Source organism: Anastrepha obliqua, chromosome 6 (genome assembly GCF_027943255.1).
Source record: "Anastrepha obliqua isolate idAnaObli1 chromosome 6, idAnaObli1_1.0, whole genome shotgun sequence".
In the NCBI taxonomy this organism is placed as follows: domain Eukaryota; kingdom Metazoa; phylum Arthropoda; class Insecta; order Diptera; family Tephritidae; genus Anastrepha; species Anastrepha obliqua.
In genome coordinates this window covers 54,814,092-54,840,128 of record NC_072897.1, presented here as the reverse complement: position 1 = coordinate 54,840,128, position 26,037 = coordinate 54,814,092, and the positions used below count along the sequence as shown (strand labels likewise).

Here is a 26,037-nt window from a genome sequence, read left to right as displayed (position 1 = left end):
CAAATATATTAATACCATTACATAAATTTGAATATGGGTATTAATCACATTGGTTCTCACTTTGAGATCTACACACAAGCACAGATCCAGATGACAAGCGCAACAGTGCCAGGCTCTAATTCTTTAACTTCAATTTTATATTCACCAATGAATTGTTGTTTTTATTTCATTAAGATATTTTCTGTGAGACAGCAAGTCTATATAAGGGATACAAAGCGACAAAGTTATGACTTACTTTTAGATTGTCGTTGCATTCGGTGAATGCGGCCAGCCTATTATTTTTGAAATTCCTATACCCCCGAAATCTATAGATATCTGAATGCAAAAGTTGTATCAGGCTCATAATTAAAATAGTGATACAGAAAGTCCAAAGGTATACATAATAAAGAATCATTTACATATATAAATGGATTTTCGGATAAGTGAATACTTGTACTCCTGGTTGAGGATAATAAAAAAGAAAACAGTAGCCAACCTCAAATAATCCTGCGAACATTTCCTTGTTGTCGGGTTATGGTGGTTTTAAACTTCAGCCTGAAAGTGGACACGATTGATACATAAAACATAGCAATGAAAATAAACAAAAGTGTGTGAAGAAGCTATAAAAACGTTAATACATATACAATAATCAAAATATATTATTTCTAAAGGATATAGAAAAAACTACCATATCAATATAAATGGTGTTAATTATAACAACTGGATAAAATGAGAAAACCGACTCTTAAAATCAACAAACCCTTTTTTAATATGTTTTAGTTAAAGTGAGAAACCCGAGTATTAAAGTTATGCCTTACAATATCATTTATTTTTTCATATTATGTGATTAAAAGGCAAAATTTGTTTAGATTCCAAAAGCAATTTAAAAACAAGTTCTTTAATCTTTTTTCAAATTAGAGCTCGAACGATGAGGGTAATTTATCCTTCCCTACTAAATGCCGTCCTGTTTTTTAGTTTGGTTGTTGGTGTTGTAAAAGCAGGTGAGTTGACAAAATTCCGCTTAAAATACATGTATGTATATGTAGCTATATAACAATTTAATTTATGTTACAAACAGGTTAAATTTCTAAAAAAATAATATCTTTATTGGTAACAAAATATGGCAAAGTTGTCAAATTTTTATAAAATCCCAAGAAACATTTGTCGGTTGGAGTACCTCGCCACCCTGCTGAACTGTGATAGCGGTTGAAATTACTAATGAGATGAAGAGTCTGTTTTTGCAATTGCTTACGACAGAATTTAACTCTCGTTACCCGACTGCGATTGATATCTGAACATCGAAGTCGCTATAAAACAAAAAAAAAAACGAAGTTCCGGAAGCCGGCAGATTGCCATCTGAGGCATTTAACAAAATACGGCTGTGAGGAGCATGGCGTAAAGTGCAAAATATGGTCGAACGAATACATGTCTTTCTATTGGAATTTAAATAGGCTTAGTCCTATCCCCAAAAGGGTTCTAGGTTCTATTATGTTTATGTATGATTACGAATGAAATGACTTAATCTTAACGATGTGGCTTTAAACTTGGTAAATTTACCACCTACCAGGTATTAATAATAAGCCAAAACTTGGAAAAGACGACAGAAAAAACAAAAATGGGGAGTCTCTTCAGCAGCACTTATCTATTGGGCACCTTGTTAAGGTTCAATACCGGCGATAGGCAGGACCGAAGTATTGAAATTTAGTTTTATATCTCATCACAAATCTTTAAAAGCTTCTTTCGCGGGTAATGATAATTGAAGCTCAATTAATGGCTTCAATGTTTTCTGCTACACAGCATTCAATATAATGTGTTTTTGTGTGTGTTAACTCCCTTAATCATAAAATATTCAACGGCACTTAGTTTCCTTTACGGTGAACTCACTCATCTGTTCAAAATAGTTCACATTTTTCTTCCCTGTCTTAATTATTGACATCGTTTTAAAATAACCAACATTCCGCATCTGCTACTGGCTGTATTCTAAATTCCCAATAATTTGTCTAGAAATTCTATCAAAACTATGAATTCTTCCTATACTATCAGATAATTAGTGCTCAACCAAAATACTAGTTAGTTCCGAATCTCTTGAACTAGAGAGGAGCGAGTCGAAATTTTTTATGAAGATTTACTTAGATCATCAATCTCCTTTTCAAGCAGCAGAGCTCTATCCCTTTAGCCCTCCAATTCCTGTAGAACTCATATGCCGATCAATATCGTTGCATGAACAAGGACAAGATCAAATGTATCCAGTCATAAGTTTACTGTTAATTTTAAAGTGTTAGATTACCACGTTTATTTGAGGATCAACGTTTACACCTATATTAATGTAAACATTAATTCTTTTTTTGAGCTGCGTGGCCATTGAGGAGCTAAGTCTCTTCGCAACGAACAAAACTCCCACTGTAAAAGTTTCCTATTGCGCGCTTCGTATTTTAAGATGCAAAAGTATTTACGATGGCTGGACTTGGATAATTTAAATACCTATCATTGTTTCGAAGGGCAAGAATTTATATGTTATTCTTACAATGATTTGTGAGGGAGGGGATATCTATTCCTTAAATGTTTTGAATTAGATATTTTTTCGATCCAGGTGTCAAAATCTTAATGATCGCATTTTTCTGAGAAATGTATCTTAAAGCTAATACGAATATTTATGGGACTCGGGCTCCTGGGAAGTTCGAAAATCCAGAATAGGACATATTCGTGATGGGTATTTCACAGATATAGCTTCTTGATAAAAGTTTGGCCATCCGAAGCAAAAGTGTGAGATTAACTTCGGCTGCTACGTCCTAGGGTATTCGAAGAAGTATTGTACCCACGATGGGGAGAATAATAAGGTGACGCCTATCTTGGTACCGTTACTTTCTCTTAACGAATTCGAAAATATCAGCTGATTCTCGTGACACCGCACTGATGCATTTGGTTATCATAACTTAATTTAGCTTTTTTTTGTTCTCTAACCTCGGAGTTTTAGTTCAGTAATTCACTCAGTTCTATTTTCCCTTCTTTTTTTATCATCTGGTCACATTGTCGGCGATTGTTCGAGTGTTATTTGTGTGTGACATTTCTTCGCTTTATTTCAATTTTTTCCAAGCAGTCAAATCTCTCTTTCGGAACTACAGTGATGCCTGGCACAGAAATGCCCATTTAAAGAAAAAAAAATACCAACTGAATTACTTAAGAACTCGCCCAAATTGTCCTTACTGTAAGCGTTTTTTAAATAAATGGTTTATGGTTATGTAGACTGTATTGAAAAAACACAATTTGAAAAATCCATCCTTGTATTCAAAACTTATGTTAAAAGAATTTCTTTAAAAAAGGCTGAAAAAACTTCTTTGCTATATTTGAGGTTATGTACAATAGATTAGGTACTACTTCTTTAAAAAGGTTCTTATAGTTTCCTCAGTACTATCTTGTATTTTTGAAATGAAACTTCTGGGCGAGCGAGAATTGAGAGTAAAATTTCGAGGCCATGCAATATTTTGAGCATTTTCGTTCCGCGAGAGAGAAAAAAGATATAACGTAGAGGAAAAGAAGACAGAGAGCCATACCTTATATATATCTTAGATACACTTTAGGCGACTTTTCCTGAGGTTTTTGTTGTGGTTGCTAATTTCTAGTGAGAAATAACACTGCCTACTTTTTGGCGCTTGTTTGTTGGTGCAAACTTGTAGGAAATACATTTTTGGTGCCTACTTTTTGGCGTTATATTTCCTTGGTGACTACTCTTTGGGGCGCTTTTTGGTCAACTTTTTTGGCGTTTTTTTTTTGGTGCCTACTTTTTGGCACTTATTTCCGTTCCCTGGCTAGTGCTTGTACGTACTATAAAGTGCTATCCATTCCGGCGTCGGACTTATTGGTATTGCGTTGCGGTAATTTGTGCCGTTGCTGTGGTCCTGGAATCGTTGCGTTTGTGCGGGTGATAAGCGTCTGGAGTAGTGCGCGTTGTTGCCGCGGTTTGTGTCCGGCGTTTACCTACATCGGTCGACCCTTCTCCGTAAATTTTGTCTATTTGTATTCTCTGCAAATGTTGTGCATTTATTTACATATACATATATTCTTTCTCTCTCTCTCATTCTCCCTCGGGTCTCTCCCACTTTCTTTGTCTGCCTTGAAAGGTTTACTTCTGTTATGTGCACTACACTACACGCACTTTTTTTATTATTGATACACCATAGCTATGGCTTTTAAAATTTATAAAAAGGTTTTAAATGCTAAGAAGAGGTCCAGGAAAGAAGATCCAATATTCTTGCATACCCTCAAAAGGACCAACAAATTAGCTCTGTACTTTCAAAACAACAAATTTTATAAGTATCAATAAATTTTCAATAGCACTGAAATCTTCTCAGCATAAGCTTTAAATGCAAGAGGGACCATTTTTAGCCTTTTTAATTATACCACTTTTTTTACTTACAGTTTTGGTAGCTTTAAATTAAAAAAAGGGTTACGCGCTGTCCGCTATAATTCTGTTTCGGGCATTAGACGGCAACAAAGTAACATTAGCGGTGACTTTCTTTATTTTTTCTTATACCACTACCTCAATCTCAGTTTTGCCCGCCATAACGTTCCCGTTACGTCAGCAAATCAGCTTATTCCATCAAATTCACTGAAAGCCAGTTATATGCCTAATTTTGGCTATACGTTCTGAATTTTTTTCACCATAATTGTATTTAGCCTTGTCCATTGCAAAGATTGTAAGTTGTACATATATTGTAAACTAGCAAACCCGGCCCCCTTCGCTGGGCACACTAAAATAGAATAGATATGGTTTAGAACAGAAAATATATGGTTTTCATATTATTTATTTCTTTATTCATTATTCAAGCGCTTTGGCATAAACAATATTTTTTTTTCTATTTGTTTTTGAGTAAATATAAAATATAAATTGAAAATCAGGAAAAAAGAAGATTGTTTTTAAATTTCAAATCAACGCCAATGAATAACTAAGAAACAATCGTCTTTTTTCCTGATCATCCATGAATTTTTCGTTTCAATTTATATGTTTTATTAAGCATTGGAGCTTTTTTAACCATTATCCATTTATATTTTTCAAAAAAAAAAAACGAAAAAAATTGTTTTTTCCACGAACACATAATTTCATTCGGATTTCACATTAAATTCTCAAATTTCGTAAGAAATTATTCACTGTTCCAAAATCCACTCCAAAAAAATTCACAAACAATTTTTACATGTTGCACTTACGTTTTTTCCTTATGGCATCCAAATCAGAAAGAAATATTGACACATTGTAACTCACACTGTCAATTTGACAGTTCAGTTCCGCCCCAAGCGTTAAAAAAGTAAGCGACATTATGGCTGGCTCAAAAGAACGCTGTACCCGTTGCCACTGCTCCGAATTACAACCAAACTTTACGAAACCCATTTTCAATACTTACTTAATAATGTGCATAAGTGTGGTTTAATTCGATGCAAAGACACGGCGGGTCCACGTTTTGGCATATATTTCGAGACCCTAGTCATCAATAAGTATGAAAATTACCCCGTATTAAAGCACTTATCAACAGCTTTCATTTGATACCCATATTGTACATACACAACCAAAGGTTACCCGGGTCCACGTTTTGACCTATATCTCGAGACCCCAGTCACGTAGCGGCATGAAAAATACTCTGTACAACTTGATATCCATATTGTATTATACATACACGTCCGAAGGTTACCCGGGTCCACGTTTTGACCTATATCTCGAGACCCTATCCACCAATAGGTATTCAAACTATACGGAAATCATCTTCAATACCTACTTAACAATGTGTGTAAGTTTGGTTTAATTTGGTTCAAAGACACGGCGGGTCCACGTTTTGGCATATATTTCGAGACTCTAGTCATCAATAGGTATGAAAATTACCCCGTATTAAAGCACTTATCAACAGCTTTCATTTGATATCCATATTGTACAAACACATTCTAGGGTCCACGTTTTGGTCTCTATCTCGAGACCCTAGTCACGGAGCGGATGGAAATACTCTGAACCAAAGCACTCACCAACAACTTCCATTTGATACCCATATTGTACATACACATCCGAAGGTTACCCGGGTCCACGTTTTGACCTATATCTCGAGACCCTATCTACCAATAGGTATCCAAACTATACGGAAACCATCTTCAATACCTCCTTAGCAATGTGTGTAAGTTTGGTTTAATTCGGTGCAAAGACACGGCGGGTTTTGGCATATATTTCCAGACCCTAGTCATCAATAGGTATGAAAACTACCCCGTATTAAAGCACTTATCAACAGCTTTCATTTGATAGCCATATTGTACATACACAACCAAAGGTTACCCGGGTCCACGTTTTGACCTATATCTCGAGACCCCAGTCACGGAGCGGCATGAAAAATACTCTGTACTAAAGCATTCACCAACAGCTTCAATTTGATGTCCATATTGTACATACACATCCGAAGGTTACCCGGGTCCACGTTTTGACCTATATCTCGAGCCCTATCCACCAATACGTATCCAAACTATACGGAAACCATCTTCAATACCTTCTTAGCAATGTGTGTAAGTTTGGTTTAATTCGGTGCAGACACGGCCGGTTAGCGAACACACACAAAAAGTTGACTTTATTTTATATATAAGATTTTTTTCAGTTTGTGTCCGAAAAATCCAAATATCTTACGGAACCCTATTTTTTTCAAAAATAAAATGTAATCCATGTTACTCTTGAATAATGTAGTTTTCGAATGGTGAAAGAATTTTTAAAATCGGTCCAGTAGTTTTTGAGCCTATTCGTTACAAACAAACAAACAAACAAAGTTTTCCTCTTTATAATATTAGTATAGATAACACTATAACACAAAAAACACCATATATTTTTCCGGGCGACCTCGGGCTGTGAGAAACGTAAATTATTCTCACAAAGTGGCCTTGAGCGAGCAAAGGAACATACTGACTTTGATTTAATTTTAATATAACTTCACTTTTTTGTTTAATTGAAAACTTCGCCAATTTTTCCATGAATCCCAGTGTAGATGAGATAACATATCAATATCCGCACAATTGAAAAGAAAACACATAACACTGTGTGACAAAAAAAAAAAATTAAATATACTTTTATGGAGACCTAGCACAACTTGTGGCTATAGAAAAACTAAAAAAAATGGTATAGGAGAAATTTCCAATACACCCCCAAAATCTCATTTTATGGCCATAAAACCGTTTTTCAGTAGGTTGATGTGAAGAATAACTCCTAACTTCGCCAATTTCCATCCGATTTCGAATTTGCTTTTTTAGTTCGAAAGAACAAAAACAAGCCTTTTTGACAGTGTGTTGACAATTTTTCTGAAATGACAACTGACGAGACTGTAGAGGGAAGTATTTGGAATTTTTTTATTTTTTCGACTTTGACATAATTTTTACGATATTATCCGATATTGAGGATTTTTTTTAGTACACTACTGTTATAGTAAATTTAATTTTGCGTCGAATGAGCTATATTTGACTGTAATTGAATTAAAATTAATAGAGTTGTGTGGGTTTTAAGAATTTTTCTTTTTTTTTACTACGAGATTTGGTATGCGTTTCGAAGCATGAAAATGATAACAAGTGTCACGGTACATTTGTCATTCTCTTCCTCAGTTTTGAATACTTCTCTGTAAGAAATTCGATCATCATCATTCATCTTAAGTCCTCATCAACTAAATTCCATTGTTTAAATCGAGAAGCGAGCGTTTCAGATTGTCTTCCCGATAGAAGTAAATCACGAGAAAGATCCTGAAAATCTGAATTGGATACAATGTGTCATTCTGAAGACTTAGAACCAGACGGAAAGTACTCTTCGTCATCAGGTTTATTGTTATCAGTTTGATCATCATCAGCAATGAGTTGAACTTCCTTCAGTTCATGACCTGCAGTTGAGTCAATCATATCGTCCAAGACTACGGAGTTCTTAACAGTTGCAACATCAGCATACTTTATGTGCTTTCGAGTTTTATAATGATGACCGTTTACGTCCGTTTTACAAAAATAACAATCATCTGGTTTATGATAAGGCTGATGATGCCACATCATCGGAGAATATTGAGAAATTCGACTTTTCTGGCAACGTTTTGATTTATATCTCTTGAATTTCAATGAAACAAACAATAAAACTTTGACGTTTTAATAAGGTTAAATTATAATAACAAACTTCTTTTGTTAATCAATGTACAGTGTGAACTTTGGTACACTTTGAAGCTTTTTCATATTTCTATTGAAAAAAAAGTGCTATAATATGTCAGATATTTTCGTAAGTTCTAACCAGTTCTGTTGTATGCAGTACAGTGTACTCTTATGTATACATATATACTCCAATAAATATTACGTATCTATAATAACGCATCAAAACACGTCCTTATTCCCATTTAGCGTGAGCTATACCTAAATACCAAATTAGTAAAAAAAAATCTTAAAACTCACACAACTCTATTAATTTCAATTCAATTACAGTCAAATATAGCTCATTCGACGCAAAATTAAATTTACTATAACAGTAGGGTACTAAAAAAAATCCTCAATATCGGATAATATCGTAAAAATTATGTCAAAGTTGAAAAAATAGAGAAAAAATAAAAAAAATCCAAATACTTCCGTCTACAGTCTCGTCAGTTGTCATTTCACAAAAATTGTCAACACACTGTCAAAAAGGCTTGTTTTTGTTCTTTCGAACTAAAAAAGCAAATTCGAAATCGGATGGAAATTGGCGAAGTTAGGAGTTATTCTTCACATCAACCTACTGAAAAACGGTTTTATGGCCATAAAATGAGATTTTGGGGGTGTATTGGAAATTTCTCCTATACCATTTGTCTTAGTTTTACTATACCTACAAGTTGAACTAGGTCTCCATAAAAGTATAATTTCACTGTCACACAGTGTAATTAAAGAACCATTGTTGTACATCCTGATAGATTACAGTGGAAGAAATAGAGAGACAGGATAGATATTTTATGGGTGGTAAAATTGAAAAATTTCTTTAAGATTACTCTTCCGCGAATTTTTTGGATTCATTGATGAATCGTACGGGATCCAGAAGAAGAAGACTATGAACTTTATCCATACTCAGTACATCGCACCCCAATAGACTAAGTCTCATTCTAGAAAACGTCGGACAGCTACAGAGAAAATGTTCTCTAGTGCCTTCATTCTTACGGCAGATATATCGGGTCATCAATGATTCCCATGGTCGCCATAGGCGTTGTGCACTGTGATTTCATCCACCAGTACTTCTTTCACAAAGCACTTGGTTACTCTGCAGGAGCCCAACTCAGACCAATGTCGTCCTAGTTTAATCAATGGAGAATTGACACCTGGAAAGGGTTCAGGGCCTAGTGGTATGCTTGCAGAGCCTTCAGTTTAACACCCAATTCGTTCCCTGTAATACCACAATGTCCAGTCACCCAAATAAGACAAACTTTTTTGTGTTTTGAAACACTGTTCAGTTGTGTCTTACATTCACCGACTAATTTGGAAGAGCAGCGTGGGTTAGCAAGGGCTCTTACTGTAGTACTATAAATTCCAATACTACTATCCCACCGCTTTTCCTCACTTAGTTAATTTGCTACATTCAAAATAGCATAGACTTCAGCTAAGAATACCGTAGCCATCTGTCCTGTAGCGTAAGAGTACTTAGTGCCTTCGTCTAAGTACCATCCAGATCCTCTACCATCACTGGGTTTGGATCCGTTCTCTGAACCTAACCATTGATCTTTATCTACCGAAGCGAACGTAAGACACAATTTCAGGATGGCATTAAGGGCATCGCCAGATGTCGTACTCATAGCACCTGTGATACCAACGAACACACTTCTCTGTAGTCTGAATAATGGGTCTAATCAGAGTAATGTACAACCATTGTACTATGGTCAGTCATAGACCCCATGTCTTGCTAAAGGTTCCTTTACATTGCCAGAAGACTTTTATTGTTCGAGAGCTTCTGCTCGACGTGCGTCTACCAGGTCATCTTACAATCTAGGATTACCCCTAAGTACTTAGTAACAGGCCTTCCATATTGCGTTTCCTAGTGAAAGCTACTAAGGTGCTTTTTACAGATGCAATTCGCACCAATGCTCAATCTTGTTTAGAACTACCTGTTTTTTATTGAATAAAGCTTCTAGTGATCGTCCTGAGATTAGTACGCACACATCGTCCGCATAAGCTTTAATGTGTCCAATTTCTTGCAGATTAAGAAGAATATACACAACAAAGCGCCAAAGTAGAGGAGAGAGTACACCATCACTTTGATAAGCTCGTAGTCTGATATTCAGAGGGTTGTGACCTAGAACCGTCGTCCTGATATACTTCTTGGCCATAAGTTCCAGACTTGTAAGCATAAACGTTGTCAGGCTTATAGGTCTCAAACATTTTGGTTAAGCATAGTTGTCTTTGCATGGCTTTGGGACAAAGATGACTTTCAAAACGCCACGATTGTGGTACAAAAGCGTTGGCAAGACACGATTAAAGATTATTTTCAGAACGTTCATTAGTTGTTCTCCGCCACGCTTGAGCATGAGTGGGTAATTTTCTGGTTAACTATCCTATACGCAATGAGGCATGATCAGATTTATCGATGGAGCTTTGACCAACAACATTTCTGCAGCCTAGGAAATGTGATGAAAAGAGCCCATCGTTCACTTCTGATTTTGAGTCAGTGTAAGTACCATCAGGATTGAGCAGTGAATCCAGCTTAGTCGTCCGGTCCCTTTGAAGGACCTTGCATAACATTGCTGAACTCTTCCAATCCTCCAGCTTACTGCAGAAGGTTCTATAAGAGTTTAATTTAGATTTCCTTCATATGTTCCTTCCTCAGTTTCTCCTAGGCAGTCCAATCCACTTCCAACTGAGTTTTCAGAGCTGTGTTAAAAAGCTTTTTTGAAAGATGTGCATTCCACCAAGGAACAACCGAACCCATTTTCTCCTACGTTCCGAGCATAACACTCAAACAAAATTCGTCCCACTGAGTGTGTGGCTTTTTCAATCGTAGTTATTGTCCGGAGTTTGGGAATTTCTGCTGGTTACGTAAGTCGGGCTGGTGCCAACGTTCTGTATAACCAAGCGAGATGACTGAATAAAATCCATGAGTTTATGCCCCTTGAAGTTACATTGGGTTCTACCCTAGGGTGTTATTTGTGAATTTGCGTCACTTCCCACAATAAGACCTAATGCCATGGATTCTGCGTATCTTACAACTTTCATAAACTCCCTTGTAGAGGGAGGGGGAATAGAGTCGCAGGGAACATAGATTGAGACAACGAATGTCTTTACCCTCTAATCGATACTTTATCTTGACTGCAACTAAATCTTGACACCTGAGTTGTCTTAACAAAATGCAGTCGACCGCTTTTGCACGATAATACATGTTCAGGGACGAATCTCTCCCTCTTTATACTATGTATCTCCAAAGCCCTGTATTTGTCCTTTAGACACCTGCTGTGACACCATAAGAAGGCCGTAGCCGATATGCTGTGCTGCAAGTTAATTTGTGTAAAGGAAGTGTTGAGTGTCATATGGACAGTCACAATTCCAAGTTACACCTTGCCATATCTGAATCAAGAAAGGCAACGGATTACCTTCAACGATTCGATCATATCGCTAGCAGCATATCTGCCTCGACAGACGATAGTGGATCACTAGGCGGACTTAGTTTCACGCTCGCTCCTACTTTCTTAGCCCCCGCAGCGCTCGTTGCTCTGGGTTCGTTGATACTACTACCAGGTATGTGATTAGTGTAGGAGGCTCCTCCTGTAGTCACTGCAACCTGTTGTCCAAGGCTGTTGTTCAGGCTTGTTACCCTTCCTCCTTTTCTTCTTCCCTTTTCCAACTAGTGCGCTTGCCGTAGCTATTGCTTCCGCTTGCAGACGCTTTCTTCATAGCCGTTAAAGCAATGGTACTTTTCAGATTTGCATCCGAATCAACCATATTACTTCCGTCCGAGGAAGAAAGCGTCGGAGCGTTGATACGTAAAGTAGCTGGTCCAGCCTACCCAGGATTAGCAGGGGTAACCAGCGCCTCCATAGCTTGCACTGGTGTCACATTATCACCCAATAACAGGCTCTCGATAGAACTTCGAATAGAGCCCACCGAGGTCTACTAGGTGTTTATTCTTGACCAGTAGCTTGCTTCTTCCAAGGCCCTGATTTCCAACCCTGGTCGTGTTAGTAGCAATTGAGTTTTCGGCCTGCACATCCGATGCACAAACCGCTGGAGAACTAGCGGGAGGATTACCACAAGGGTGGATACCCCGTGCAGAAAGTGCTGGTTTGCATTTCAGCATTTCACGTCTGGTGTTCTGCTTTAACCTAATAATCTCTCTGTTTGTCGTTTAACACCGAGGGATATTACTGAGTTAATGAGCAGGATGAGATTCTTTACTCTTGCTATTGTTTTAAAAAATATCTTCTGGTAATCTAGCATCAATATTATAATAAAACAAAAAAAGTTAAGAAATTTGTATTGCATTAAACTTAAAAAATAAAAAATAATAAAATACTTTTTGTGAGACATGCTTCTTGCGACAGTCTGTTCCTGAAATAAGGGCTTCCACCACTATTAAAATGATTATCGCGAGATTAAAGCGTACGATCGTAGATTCCTTGACTAAAAATGTTTAATTTTCTCACTTATTTTGGAGGGCAGTTTTGGAAGAAACTAAAGAGCTGAATTAACAACATTTCCGTGCTGGATATACGACAACAAAAGTAATTAAATCTTTAAAAATGCATACTCAATTAAAAGCCGTTTTGAACAAGGTTTCATATATTTATAATACAGAAAAACAAATGTCTAAGAAGTCCAACCGTTCATTGGATGATTTTAAAGCATGGAGCCGAAATGCAACTTTAAATTGATAACTAAGCGGAATGATAAGACTTACTAACTTTTTACAGGCATTTTGGTACACAGTTTGCAAACCATCACTGACTATCTTTTCTTTGTAAACAAAAAAGGTGGAGACCTCAGAATGATGCTTGTCGTAAGGCTTTTAAAGACACAGTCTTTTCCCAGTTTTAGCAGAATTTTCGAAACAAGTTCCACCGAAAATTAAAATCAATCTAAACGCTCATACTTAAGATAATACATACGAGGTGTGCTCAAAAAATAACGTGAATTTTCAAATTTTGCGGGCTACGTCTATTCGACTGTCGATTATTATTTTTTTATGTTGGTACCTGTATACCCGTCTCGAAAATATGGTCACAGTTTAAGCAATATAGCATGTTTAGTTTTTTTGTGAGAGGCATAAATAAGACAAATGTTCTGCGTATTCGGCGATTTTCTGCTATCGACAAAAATGGATCAAAGAAGTTGCATCAAATTTTGTGTAAAAAAATGGAATTAAGTAGTCAAAAAGACTTGAAATATGGACAGAGGCATACGATGAAAGTCCTCTGAGTCAAAAAAATGTTTACAAGTGAATGACGACGCTCGCACTGGACGCCCCAGCGCATCAACAACCGGTGAAAATGTTGAGAAAGTGAAGAAATTGTTATGGAGAATCGTCGATGCAGAATTAGAGAAGTTGCTGAGGATGTCGGCATATCGGTTTGCTCATGCCATGCAAGCTTTTCGGAAATTTTGGGCATGAAGAGTGTGGCAGCGAAGTCTGTTCCGAAATTACTGATTTTTTACCAAAAACAACGTCGCATGAGCATCGGCAGGGATTGTTGAATGCCGTCAACTATGATCCAGATTTGCTTAAAATGGTCATAACTGGTGACGAATCATGGGTATATGGTTATGACAGTGTCCGGGAGAGCCAAGACCAAAAAAAAGCACGCCAAGTTCGATCAATTGTCAAGGTTTTGCTCACTGATTTCTTCCATTAGCATGACGTAGTGCATCAGGAGTTCTTAGTCGTACGGTAAATAAGGAGTAATATGCTCCGTTTGCGTGAAGTAATACGAAGAAATGTCCAGAATTGTGGGGAAAAAAATTCATCATTCTGCATCATGATAATGCACCTGCTCACTCATATTTGCTTGTGAGAGATTGTTTGGCCGAATACAACAAAGTTATCATACCTCAGCCAGCGTATTCTGCATGTTGGCCCCCTGCGACTTTTTTCTGTTCCCAAGATTAAAGACACCCATGAAAGGACGGCGTTTCGGGACGATTGAGGAGATAAAAACCGAATCGCTGAGAGAGCTCAAGGACATACAAAGAAGTGCATAACAGAACTGTTTCGAGGATTAGAAAAAAACACTGGCACGAGTGTATTATATCTGAGAGGGACTACTTTGAAGGAGAGAAAATTGAAGCTGAAAATATTTTTTAAGTAAAATAAAGCTTATTTTTTAACACACCTCGTACATACATACATAAGTATGCTCCCAATGATGTGACCATGATTTCGATTTGGAGGTGTGCCAAAAATCACTGATGTAATTCAATTTTATATTTCTGTATGTTTAGTTAAGATGATTAGAAACATTTTATTCGGACACTGGCAGTGCCCAAAATTTTGTCTGCCAGTCATAGAGTTAAAAATCGTCAGCAAGGTCGATGAAAATTGGATTGAGATGGCCTATTGAAAAATCAACCGAGGCAGCCTCGTTGAAGAAAAACTGTTCAATAAGTTTTGGAACAATTTTTAAAAATATTCGTATTTAATATTTTTAATAACTAATCCGTCATTCCTTGCAAATAAAATAAATGCTCACATGCCGGTCCGACCCCACGATTTCCATAACTTTGCCAACATTATCGACGATTGGCCTACCAGGACGAAATCGATGGAATGACTGCTTTACAGTTGCATATGATACTGTATTGGCTCCATAAGCAGCATAAATGTTTTTGCCGCTAACTCCGACTTTTCACATTGGTTGTAGTGATGCTGAAAAATGTTTTGAATTCCTCTGGTTTCCTTTTAGTTTGAAGCCACAAAATGAAACGCCCCAATAACACCATAATTTTTTGAAGGATGCATGCTTGGGTGCATACGTCCCAAATGTCATATGTGAAGAAATTTCCGAGTGAGCGTTTATATATGGATACCTCCCTGTTTGCCGTTACAAAAGTACATACAGGTCACTCTCTCTTAAGCGGATACCTAAGGGACTGACAAATTTGTCCGCTGATGAGATATTTCCGCTTATGAGAAAAATATAGAAAGAGTTCATAAAAATGTGTAATAGATGTAAGTTTAACCAGTTTTATATCCAAAACAAGAATATTAATACATACATAATTATAAGACAATGAAAGGTTCTTGATTTAAAGAAATCAGAAATTTTAGCTTGACGAGTTTTCCTTTCATTTCAATATGCCTTTGAAGATCAGTAAGAAGTTCAACACTCTTAAAGTCTTTGTGGTTTAGAGAAAAAGCTGTTAGTTTTCTTATAGCTAAATAAGCCTCTTTAAAGGAAGTTAACTTGTCGTCAATCTTATTTTCTATTTCATCTTCATTCTTGGGAAACAGGTAACACTTTAGTATTGATGTCTTCTAAATCTTCATCATTAATGAATATTTCAATTTCTAAATTACTATATAAATTACTAAAATACTACATTCCATGTCAACTTGGATTTCGCTTTGAACTCGATTAATAACGTTGGAGAACTGAGCAAGTGCTGATAGCGGAAGCTCATCTTCTGCGGTCCCACCGCTATCGTTATTGGGCATATCTGTTTTCCCAAACCCAGATTTAATGAAACAATTTTGTATGGTCTGTGGATTCACTTGCTCCCACGCTTTGAGTATGAAATAACCAACCTCTAATAAATTGATTGTTTTTGACAACTCCATAGCAAAATTTGTCTCTTCCATCCGAAACAAAATGTGTTTTAAAAATAATGATTTGTACATGAACTTAAATTTTTTTGTAACGCCCTGGTCAAGGGGTTGACAAAATGCTGTTGTGTTTGCTGGAAGAAAAATAACCTGAAAATGTTTCAATTTTAGTTCGCGAGGCTGGTAAGCCGCATTATCTAGAAATAGAAGTTTCATTTTTCTATCGAACTTCATGAGAAAATCTGTCATGAAATCCAAGCCTTTTTGTATGATCTTCACGTATGTTGCGAATTGCCCGAAGTCGTGCAGATCTCCCAATAATAAAAATGCGTTCTCTTTCTCCAGCCATATCGACGCAGTGTAAAATTGTGACCCCATCCTTAGCCATTTTCCTACCTCTGCATTTTTCATCTTTTAATGCAAATTTTTTATCGAGTAATGCTCGGAAAAGCAAGCCAGTCTCATCTGCATTATAAATGTTTCGTGAGTCATATCCTTCAATCAAATATGATACCTTTTCGGTAAAACTTTTGACATCATCTTGATGAATGATGCACTAAAATCGTCGTAATTGAGTCTCTCTGAAATTTCTTTTACTCCTTTTAAGTGTGCACAATTTATCAATATTAAGAACTTTGGGCTTTAGCATACTCCTTTTTCTCTCTGGATTGGCATCAGTGTTCCACAAACGTAAAATTTTGTCTTTGGTTTTGATGATGCAAGCAGCTTGAGTTTTGCTGATCATTTCTTTGCCAACTCGCGTACACTAAGTTCTTCATTTTTATGAGTTTCAATGGCATTAACTTTGCCTTTTAAACTCAGCACTGCTTAGGTATTGCGATTCATGTATGCAGACAATAAGAAATTACGCGTATACGTATGTAAATACATTTTTATGTTTCTACTGAAAAAACTGTCCCTTTATGGGTTAGGAGAGAGTACACTGTATGATGAGGAAATCTTTAGTTCATATACATATATTATTGTAAATGTATACACACAAATGTGAAAGCATAAAATTGGTTTTTGCTCGCGAGCTCAAGGCTTGGTATAGCTTTTATAATTATTGGTATACCATTTATAATTAGGGTGTTAACAGTTTTATGTTATATGGAGAGTAAATTTTTCCACATTTTACCAGGTGGGAATTTTTTTATTTCGCTTACATATCAGAGTTCCCGCTAGTGTTCCTCCCATAATATTAATTCAAGAACCGTGGGTGTCTAAAGGACAAATACGGGGCTTGGGAGATATAAAGTGGGGGTCTATTCTTCGTAAAGGTCCGTCCGCGTACGTGTATTATTATGCCGAAAGCGGTTGATTGCACTTTGTTAAGACAATTCTGTTGTCAAGACTTAGTTGCAGTTAAAATAAAATATCGACTAGAGGGGAAAGAGGTAGAGACAATTGTCATCTCGGCCTATTTTCCTTGCAACTCTATTCTCCCTCCCCCTACAAGGGAGTTTATGGAAGCTGAATCCATGGGATTAGGTCTAATTGTGGGATGTGACGCAAATTCACAGAACACACTCTGGGGTAGCACAAAATGTTACTTCAAGGGGCATAAGCTCATGGACTTCATTCTGTCATCTCGCTTGGTAAAACAGAACGTTGGCACCAGTCCGACTTTACCTAACGATAAAATATCAGATCATATCACTGGTTGGAAAGTACTCCATAGAGATTCCCTGTCGGACCACCGCTGTATAGAGATCAGGCTTGCGGCTGAGACAATCTTGATCCCAGCAGGCCGGAATCCTCGAAGCGGATTCGACACGACATGAGGATCTCACTAAAGAGGAAATCCATGATGCTCCCAAACTCCGGACAATAACTGCGATTGAAGAAGCTACAAACTCATTGGGGCGAACTTTGATCGAGTGTTATAACAAGGTGTGCCCGGAACGTAGGAGAAGAGGGGGTAAGACAGTCCCTTGGTGGAACGCCGCACTCTCGAATCTCCGGAAAACTTTCGGGAAACTTCTTAACAGAGCTCTTGAAACTCAGTTGGAAGAAGATTGGACTGCCTACCGAAAGCTGAGGAAGGAATATAAAAAGAAAACTAGATCATCTAAATTGGGCTCTTATAGAACCTTCTGCAGTGAACTGGAGGAAGAGTAATGAACCTTCCCGCGCGGAGCGTCTGCCAAGCGATCAACCGAATCGGCTGGTGGAGGAAAATGATCGTTGGACCTTCTCCTTCCACTAGAAACCGGTCCCAGTTCGGTGGCAACAGCGGTGCAGTTAACATCGCTCCGCGCGTGAAAGCTGTTTTAAAAGTGTGTTTGGATTTTGCAGTGGCGAAAATGCAGCTGATCATCTTTTTCGACTCTCGAGGCATCGTCCACAAGGAGTTTGTACCTCCAGGAAGCACAGTAAACGCGGCATTTTACAAAGAAGTGCTCCTTCGGCTGAAAAACCGCGTCGCCCGGGCTCGGCCCGACCTCGTCAACAATTGGACCCTTCATCACGACAACGCGCCGGCGCACACCGCCTTCACAGTGACTCGTTGTGGATGCATTTGCTTCTCTACAGTAACGTGTGTATTTTCTGAGCCCCAAATCCGACAATTTTGCTTATTGACGTAGCCACCGATGTGAAAATCAGAAAAAAAGAAGAAGACTCATCACTTTGGAAATAGGTTTTCAATATTTCCCAATTTTGTTCAAGCGTATAGCGTCCCATTTCGTAAATGTCAAACCTTTAAGTAAATTATGAATACATTGCACATGTCATTTGTGTTACCATTCTCAAAAAAATAGGTGGTTCAAAAAACAAACACTATATGGCCCACCCGTATTATTAAATACATAACTTCGTTCGAAATTTATTTACTTCTTGGTCTTCTGTTGTTTTTAATATTTGAAGCTAACAGGAAAAAAAAATATTGGAATCTAAATTCATAATTATGCATTATGTATAGGTACGATTTAATATTAAAGACTCATCACAAGCACGCTGTAAAAGATGTATTTGAAATTGATTTGGGTTAAGATATTTGAATGGGATTTGACAAGTGTTTTGGCTAATGTTTGCGATTAAACATGCTAGCCATCAAACCTAAAGTAAGCTGCGATGGAAACGTTATATAAAACAGCGTACTAAATTGACTATGATAGTAAAGAAAATAAACCCAGTTTAGTTGTTAGATGATAATGTTATACATTCTGTCAAAAAAGTACAGGGAATTGTTCAATAAGACGCAAAATAATTGTTTAGTCATCATAATTTATTTTGTCGCCTTCAAAGTAGGCTGCATTCGAGCGATTTAGTCCAGCTATTAAAGTACCTTTTAAACGCGTTTGAAGAGATCTTCTTCAGCTCCTTCAGCGAATTCTCCTGAATGGCCTCTGTCGACACAAAGTGGCGTTCGCGGAGTGGCAATTTAAGTTTTGGGAAAAGGAAAAAGTCACAGGGGGCTAAATCCGGGGAATATGGTGGTTGTTCGGTGTAAAGTGTTCATAATATGAGCCTTGTGAGATGATGCGTTATCATGGTGCAAGATCCATGAGTTTTCCACAAATTGGGCCGTTTCGACCATTCTCTTTCAAACGTCACATAACTTCCAAATAATGTTCTTTACTTACCGTAGAATCATGTATAATGAATTCCGAGTGCACAACACCATGATAACCAAAGAAAACGAGTAGCATGACTTTCACTTTTGACCGACTTTGACGTGGTTTTTTGGGTTTCGGCTCATATGGATAGCGCCATTCAGAAGCCTATTGACTGGTTTGCATGTCAAACTCATATACCCACGTCTCATCACTTACTATGATGCGCTGAATAAACGTTGGGTCCGAATTCACTTGCTCAAGCATGTCTTCAGCCACCTTCTCCCGATGAATTTTTTGAAAGAAATTCAACTCTCTTGGAACGAGGCGAGCAGCCACGCGTATCATGTCCAATTGATGGTGTAAAATGTTGCAAATTGATTCGTGAGACACACTGAGGTCACGCTACGTCCCTCAAATTTAAATGATGGTTTTCCAGCACCATTTCCTTGACTTTGTCGACGCTTTCATCCGTTGAAGACGTTGCTGGGCGACCAGATCGGGACAAATCTTCCACGATTCCTCGGTCCTCTGGAAAAGCCTTATACCACTCGTAGACCCATGTTTTTGATAAAGGATAAGGCACACTCGCCATAGGCTTTCTGCAACATTTTCAACGATTCGGCAAACGAAATCCCGTTCAAAACACAAAATTTAAGACAAATTCTTTGTTCGATATTTTATCCATAGTTATATACATACATATGCGCAAATATATACATACATATGCTGTGTTTATATATGTGCACTTGCCACAGCAAAAAAAAACTTCTCAAGAAATCCAGCGCACATTCATAGGCAGAGCATTGTATGTACAGTTAACTTTAAATATGTACAGTAATCTTCAAATACTCTGATTTCAGAGTAATAATACGTTCACATATGCATCAATCACCTATAAATCCACCAAAATATTCTACCCGTTCAAATATGGCTAATTACCTGCAAAATTGACAATCAGCTGTTAATACTGCTTTGAGAGGTTTTTCTTCATAGAAATTATTTTGGTGGAATATTTCGGTGTTTTTGGTTTGTTTAATTATTATTATTAACGGTATGAAGAAAATACAAGGAGAAGGAATAGCTAATTTAATTGCGCAATTGGCTGCCAATAATAAACAGTTGAAGTAAATCCGTATGCGACGTTTACTGAGGTTGCAAAAAATTATGGCAGTAATACGCTTCCGAAATTCAATATTACATTGTATAATAAGCAGGAACAGGTCAAAGCAAATGAACGTTATGATACCATTAACAACAAATGGATCCAAAGCCAAACAAATTTCGAATTCGTAAATCAACGAGAGCAACCAGAACCTACGTACTATACTCAAGACCACAACGTCAGCGCAGAACAAATTCGAGAATCAATTGCTTCGTTTTTATATTCCATTTAATTTTCATATATTTCACATTTTCCTTTTTAAATTATTTTTTTATTACAAAATTAATTAAACCTACTTAAAGTACTAACAATTCCTTCCCTAAACTTAAAATTCGTATTCTGTAAATTTAAAATAAAAATAATTCATTTATCACAATTTTTTTAATTTTTCTTTTAAAATCTTAAGTTTTTTTTTTTTTGGTGTGGTTTTCGTAAATTTGTATTCATTTGGGTGGCGATAGAAAATTCCATTACCTATTTTGCTTGAAGGCCTCTAAAATTTTTCGAGAGTACCATTGCGTTCTCTTTCAATTTGCAGGGCTTCTCTACCATCTCCCTTCAGTTCTTGGATTTCTCGGGCAATCGTTTGGTTGGCCGTCCGAAATTCTTCCAAATATGCATATTGGAAATTTTCATTATCCTTTCTGCGTTTTTTCGGAGGTTCTGAAGACAATTCCAATGCAAATTCCATCGAAGGTGCTTGCATTTGAGAAGAGCTGTTGCATTCTTCCTCTGCCTCAATATGAAGGGTCTCCACTTTATTAAATAATACATACAAAAACAATTAATATACGCATGAGATTATAAAGCTTCACCGTACTAACCTACACTCTCTTCTACAACTGCTTCAAGGTTAAAATACTTGTATCCGCCAAGGATATGGTGCACTTTATCATAGTACATCCACGCAGATGGGGTACCGCCTGAAGGCCCAACAACTTTCTTCTCATCTCTGTAAAACAAGAACACTATTTCTAAAATTACATACTCACAATTGCTATTGAACAAAATTGCCTATATTTATTTGTTAAATTGTGTATTTTAACCTTTATTTCACTTGAAGAAATCACAAAGCCTTTTATCGCCGTTTCCACGGCCATGTCTGCATATACATGCGTATTTCTTTTGCAGCCGCGTAGTTGCGGCAGCTTCTCCTCCCACAACTCCAAAAGAAACTCGACCGCCCCTGTATGCCAATGTGATCGCGTTTTTCTATAAAATGAATCCATAATTAATAATATTTACCAAAAATTTTATTAGAATTATGTTTACAGACCTGTTTTCTTTGTCGGGGCTCATTTTATTTAGTTTTTATTTTGATGTTTCTCCTTACATTCGTAATAATAATTATCGGTAGCACAGAAAACACAAGGTTGTATCTCGAAAAGTATCGTTATTATCTAGGATTACGAGGGGTGCCTTTTATATGTTGGGATTAGAGAACAAAAACAAATTTTAATCATCGAAAATCACTTTATTGTTTTTCAAAATATTCTCCATGAAGATCTATACACTTTTGCATGCGTTTGAACCAATTGTCGAAGCACTTTTGCCACTCTGAATGAGGTACCTCCAAAACATGCATTCTGAATGCCGCAACCGCTTCTTCAGGTGTCGAAAAACGTTGACCACTCAGTTTGTTTTTTACGTACGGGAATAAAAAGAAGTCATTCGGTGCCAAGTCAGGACTATACGGCGGATGACCCATTAATTCGATGTTTTGGGTGCTCAAAAATGCAGTTGTTTGAGCCGATGTGTGAAAGCTCGCATTGTCCTGGTGAAGAGTGATCCGTCTTTGGCGATTGGTTTTCCTAATTTCTTGTAAGACAACTGGCAAACAAATGGTTGTGTACCACTCAGAATTTACTGTTCTGCGTTGTTCTAGTGGTACGGTTGCGAAAAAACAGGGGACTATTTGCTTGGAAGTGCTTCGTGCGCGAACAACTTTTTTTGGATTTGGCTCATCTTGAAACACCCATACAGTCGACTGCTGTTTACTTTCGGGCTCATACGCGTAAATCCATGATTCATTACCTGTCACGATGTCATAGTCGTTTTCAAAGCCCCGCGATCGTATTTTTTGAGCATTTCTTTCGACCAATCGACACGAGCCTTTTTTTGAGCGATTGACAAATTGTGTGGGATCGAACGCGAACAAATTTTTTTGACAGTCAAATGTTTATGCAATATTGAATGTATACTAGTCCCACTAATGCCTAAGATTGTCTCAATCTCACGATAGATCACATGACGATCTTGCAATATCAGTTCGCGCACAGCATCAATGGTTTTCGGAACAACAACTGATTTTGGACGACCTTCACGAAATTCGTCTTGGAGTGCACTACGACCACGATTGAATTCACCTTACCATCGATAAACACTGGTCTTTGATGGAGCTTCATCGCCAAAAAATGAATTAAGTTCATCCATGCAATGTTGCTGAGTTAATCCACGTCGAAAGTTGTAAAAAATAATCGCACGAAAATGTTCACGATTTAATTCCATTTTTGGACAGAGATGAATCTTTTAAGTTACTGTAAACAACATAAATAGCGTTGGTATTTCAAAACGTTCTGAGTACGTAAAAGCCAAAAAATGTCAAACTTTGCGATACAGCTGTCAGTTGCCAGATTGCAACACCAGGGTTGCCAAATCCCGAAATATAAAAGGCACCCCTCGTATTTTATAATCTCAGATTTTGGGAAAGAAATTTTGTATGGGAAATAGCGCTTTTTAATCACGGATTTTGAGTTAAGCGCGAAATAGTAGATCATCTACTTATATGTGAACGTATTATAAGTTTCCAACCTTGCAGATATATGCATACGTTTTTGTGCCCTTTTTATCAATTGAAGAACTAAATACATACGTAAAGTAATATACTAATTAACTATTTACCTACTAACAGAGAACATAAAATAATGGTTTCGAAATTTTCTCCTAGTATTGAAAGGTCCGACACAAAACTTTTTTATAAGCTACTTGTGCTGTTTTCTGCAGCTTACTGTATGCTCATGTGCGCACATAACGCGCAGCAGCTGCGGTTATCGAGCATTTAGAGGGCATATTTACATACATATATGGATGCAAACATATATACGAGCCGCGACCATTCGACATGACAAAAATTCAAGATTTACCAAATATTGGTATATAATATACTATTTTCGAATGGTCGAGAAAATTGGCATATGGGCAGCTCGTTTTATACTATTCGTAGCCCGCGAGTCTTCTCTATCCATTAACGTTCTCTGGCGCATGTATACTCATATAGCAGAAGTGGACGCACACAAAGTGTTCATGCTTAAGTTGAGCGTGAGAATGTATAAACGTAAACTGATTAAGTATTGAAATTAAATAAAGGAGGCAAGTTGTGTGTTGCCACTAATTTGTGAGTTTAATTTAGTAATCCACTGATTTGATCAGAGGAATTATAGAGAGACGTATTTTTTGAGAGAAACATAATCATGATCATGTGATCATTGATAAGTACTGGGTCTAGCCATAAGTTCTTTTAAAAGTTCAGTCCATCATAGATATGAAATTATAATAATTTTTTTCATAAAGTTAGTTTTATTTAATCAAATAAATGCGAAAAAATATGTAATATTCATTCGAAATGGTCACCATTTGCTTTTACACAAGCCTTTAAACGATTAGGTCATTTAACTATTGCAGCACGCGCAGTTTCCATCCATATTGACGTCGTTGCTCGAACCAAAGATTATTTGAGACTCTCAAAATTACTGTGAAGTTTTCGACAGGCCATGTTCTCCAATTCTGGCCACAAACTGTAATCTAATGTATTCAGATTCGGACTTCCAGACGGCAAATCTTCTGCGGCTACGACGAAGATATTGTTTTTTAGTCACTGCTGAGTGGTGTTTGCCTTATGGGCTGGAGCAGAAGCTTGCAGGAAGATTCTACACTCTACAAGGAAGAGAGTACTGCTGAACTGCTTGCCTACTCCTTCTAAGCATAAATTGTGCAGTGTAAAATTTTTCACAGAACTTATGGCAGGACTAATTATATGATATACAGGCTTTTGCGCACATTTAATATACCTTTTCGAGAATCAAAATCCAGTTGAAAATTACCCAAGCAGTTACCAAACATACAAATTAACCTGTTTTAAAATAAAACGATTTTTTGGTTTTATTATAATTTATTTATTCCTCCTAATACTTAGGAGTAGCCGTTTCAACGAACAGTTACAGCCGCGAATCTGCCAAGGAGTGATCTACAATTTTTAATTAATCAACCAAAACCATGAACATTATTATTTACTGATCTCTATTCTACCTTGCTCTAACTTACTTCTACCCTATCTACCGTTTCTGTCGTTGCTGCGTTGCCGTCATTGCCTCTGCCAGCGCATCTGCTATTGCCACAGTTGTTTAATGCAATTCAACATGTCGTTTTGTTTGTTTTAATGTTTTGCATGGAATTCTCAAATAGCAGACTTATTGTCAGCATTTCTTGTGTGAAAATAATGTGTGGGTAGCTGCCCTTGATATCGACGTAGCACATCTTGTTATTGTAGCAGCATATAAGCAGGTGCAGTTTCTTATTACTTCAAATTAAGTTGGAATGAAAATAAGTTTGAATGACAAGTTACAGCTACCAAAGGAATCTGCAAGTTTTTCTGAATAAGCCCGTAGCCGGTGTTAGCTTATACAGGTTATTTAGTTCTTTATAATACACTACATTCGATACTAATTTTGCAATAGTTTAAGAATATTTTAAATGTTTCCTTGTTTTTTTTTTAGTAATTTCAAAAAATGTGTACTGGCAACTCTGTCAACTGATACGGTTTTATGTACAAAATCAGCTCGCTGTCTACGGAAACTGAAACATTCTGCGGTGGTGAGTTTTCATTTATATGGGACTCCCATATATTTGATAGTGTTGTCAGCTTACATATTTCAGCGATTAACGCCACTGGGTTACTAAAGTATGAAGCAAAATGAGAGAGTAAAAGTACGTTCACATATGCATTAACTACCAATAAATCCACAAAATTAATCTACCCGTTAACATATGGCAAAATTGGCAATCAGCTGTCAATATTGTTGTGAAAGGTTTTTCTTCATAGAAATTTTGGTGGAATATTTTGGTGTTTTTGGTTTGCTTAATTATTATTATTAACGGTATGAAGAAAATACAAGGAGAAGGAATAGCTAATTTAATTGCGCAATTGGCTGCTAATAATAAACAGTTGGAACAAATCCGTAAACGACGTATACTGAGGTTTCAAAAACGTATGGCAGCAATACGCATTCGAAATTCGATGTTACATTTCATAATAAGCACGAACAAACGCTTTTTTTCTGTTATATGAATGCATAATTAATAACACCTAACAAACATTTCATTAGAATTATGTCTTTGTCTATGTTTTTTTTTGCCGGCATCCATTTTATTTAGTTATTATTTTGACGTTTTTCTTTACATGCGTAAAAATAGTGATTTATTACACAGAAAATACAAAAGTCAAAAAGTATGGTTATTATCTAGGACTATTTTATAATCTCAGATTTTGAGGGAGAAATTTTGTAAGGGACATCTTGCTTTTTAATTACGGATTGGGAGTTAAG

At 36.9% G+C, this 26,037-nt stretch overlaps 1 protein-coding gene across 1 annotated transcript in view; it reads left to right on the top strand.

Annotated features, from left to right (window-relative positions):
- The first annotated feature begins 226 nt into the window (after nucleotides 1–226).
- The window catches only part of LOC129249782 (apolipophorins), a 38,367-nt gene continuing 12,556 nt past the window's right edge, over nucleotides 227–26,037 (top strand). Inside the window, exons 1-2 of the mRNA XM_054889413.1 lie at nucleotides 227–373; nucleotides 898–980. Of these exons, the coding sequence (XP_054745388.1) occupies nucleotides 908–980 (73 nt within the window). The 5' untranslated portion in view covers nucleotides 227–373; nucleotides 898–907. The remainder of the gene's footprint in view (nucleotides 374–897; nucleotides 981–26,037) is intronic.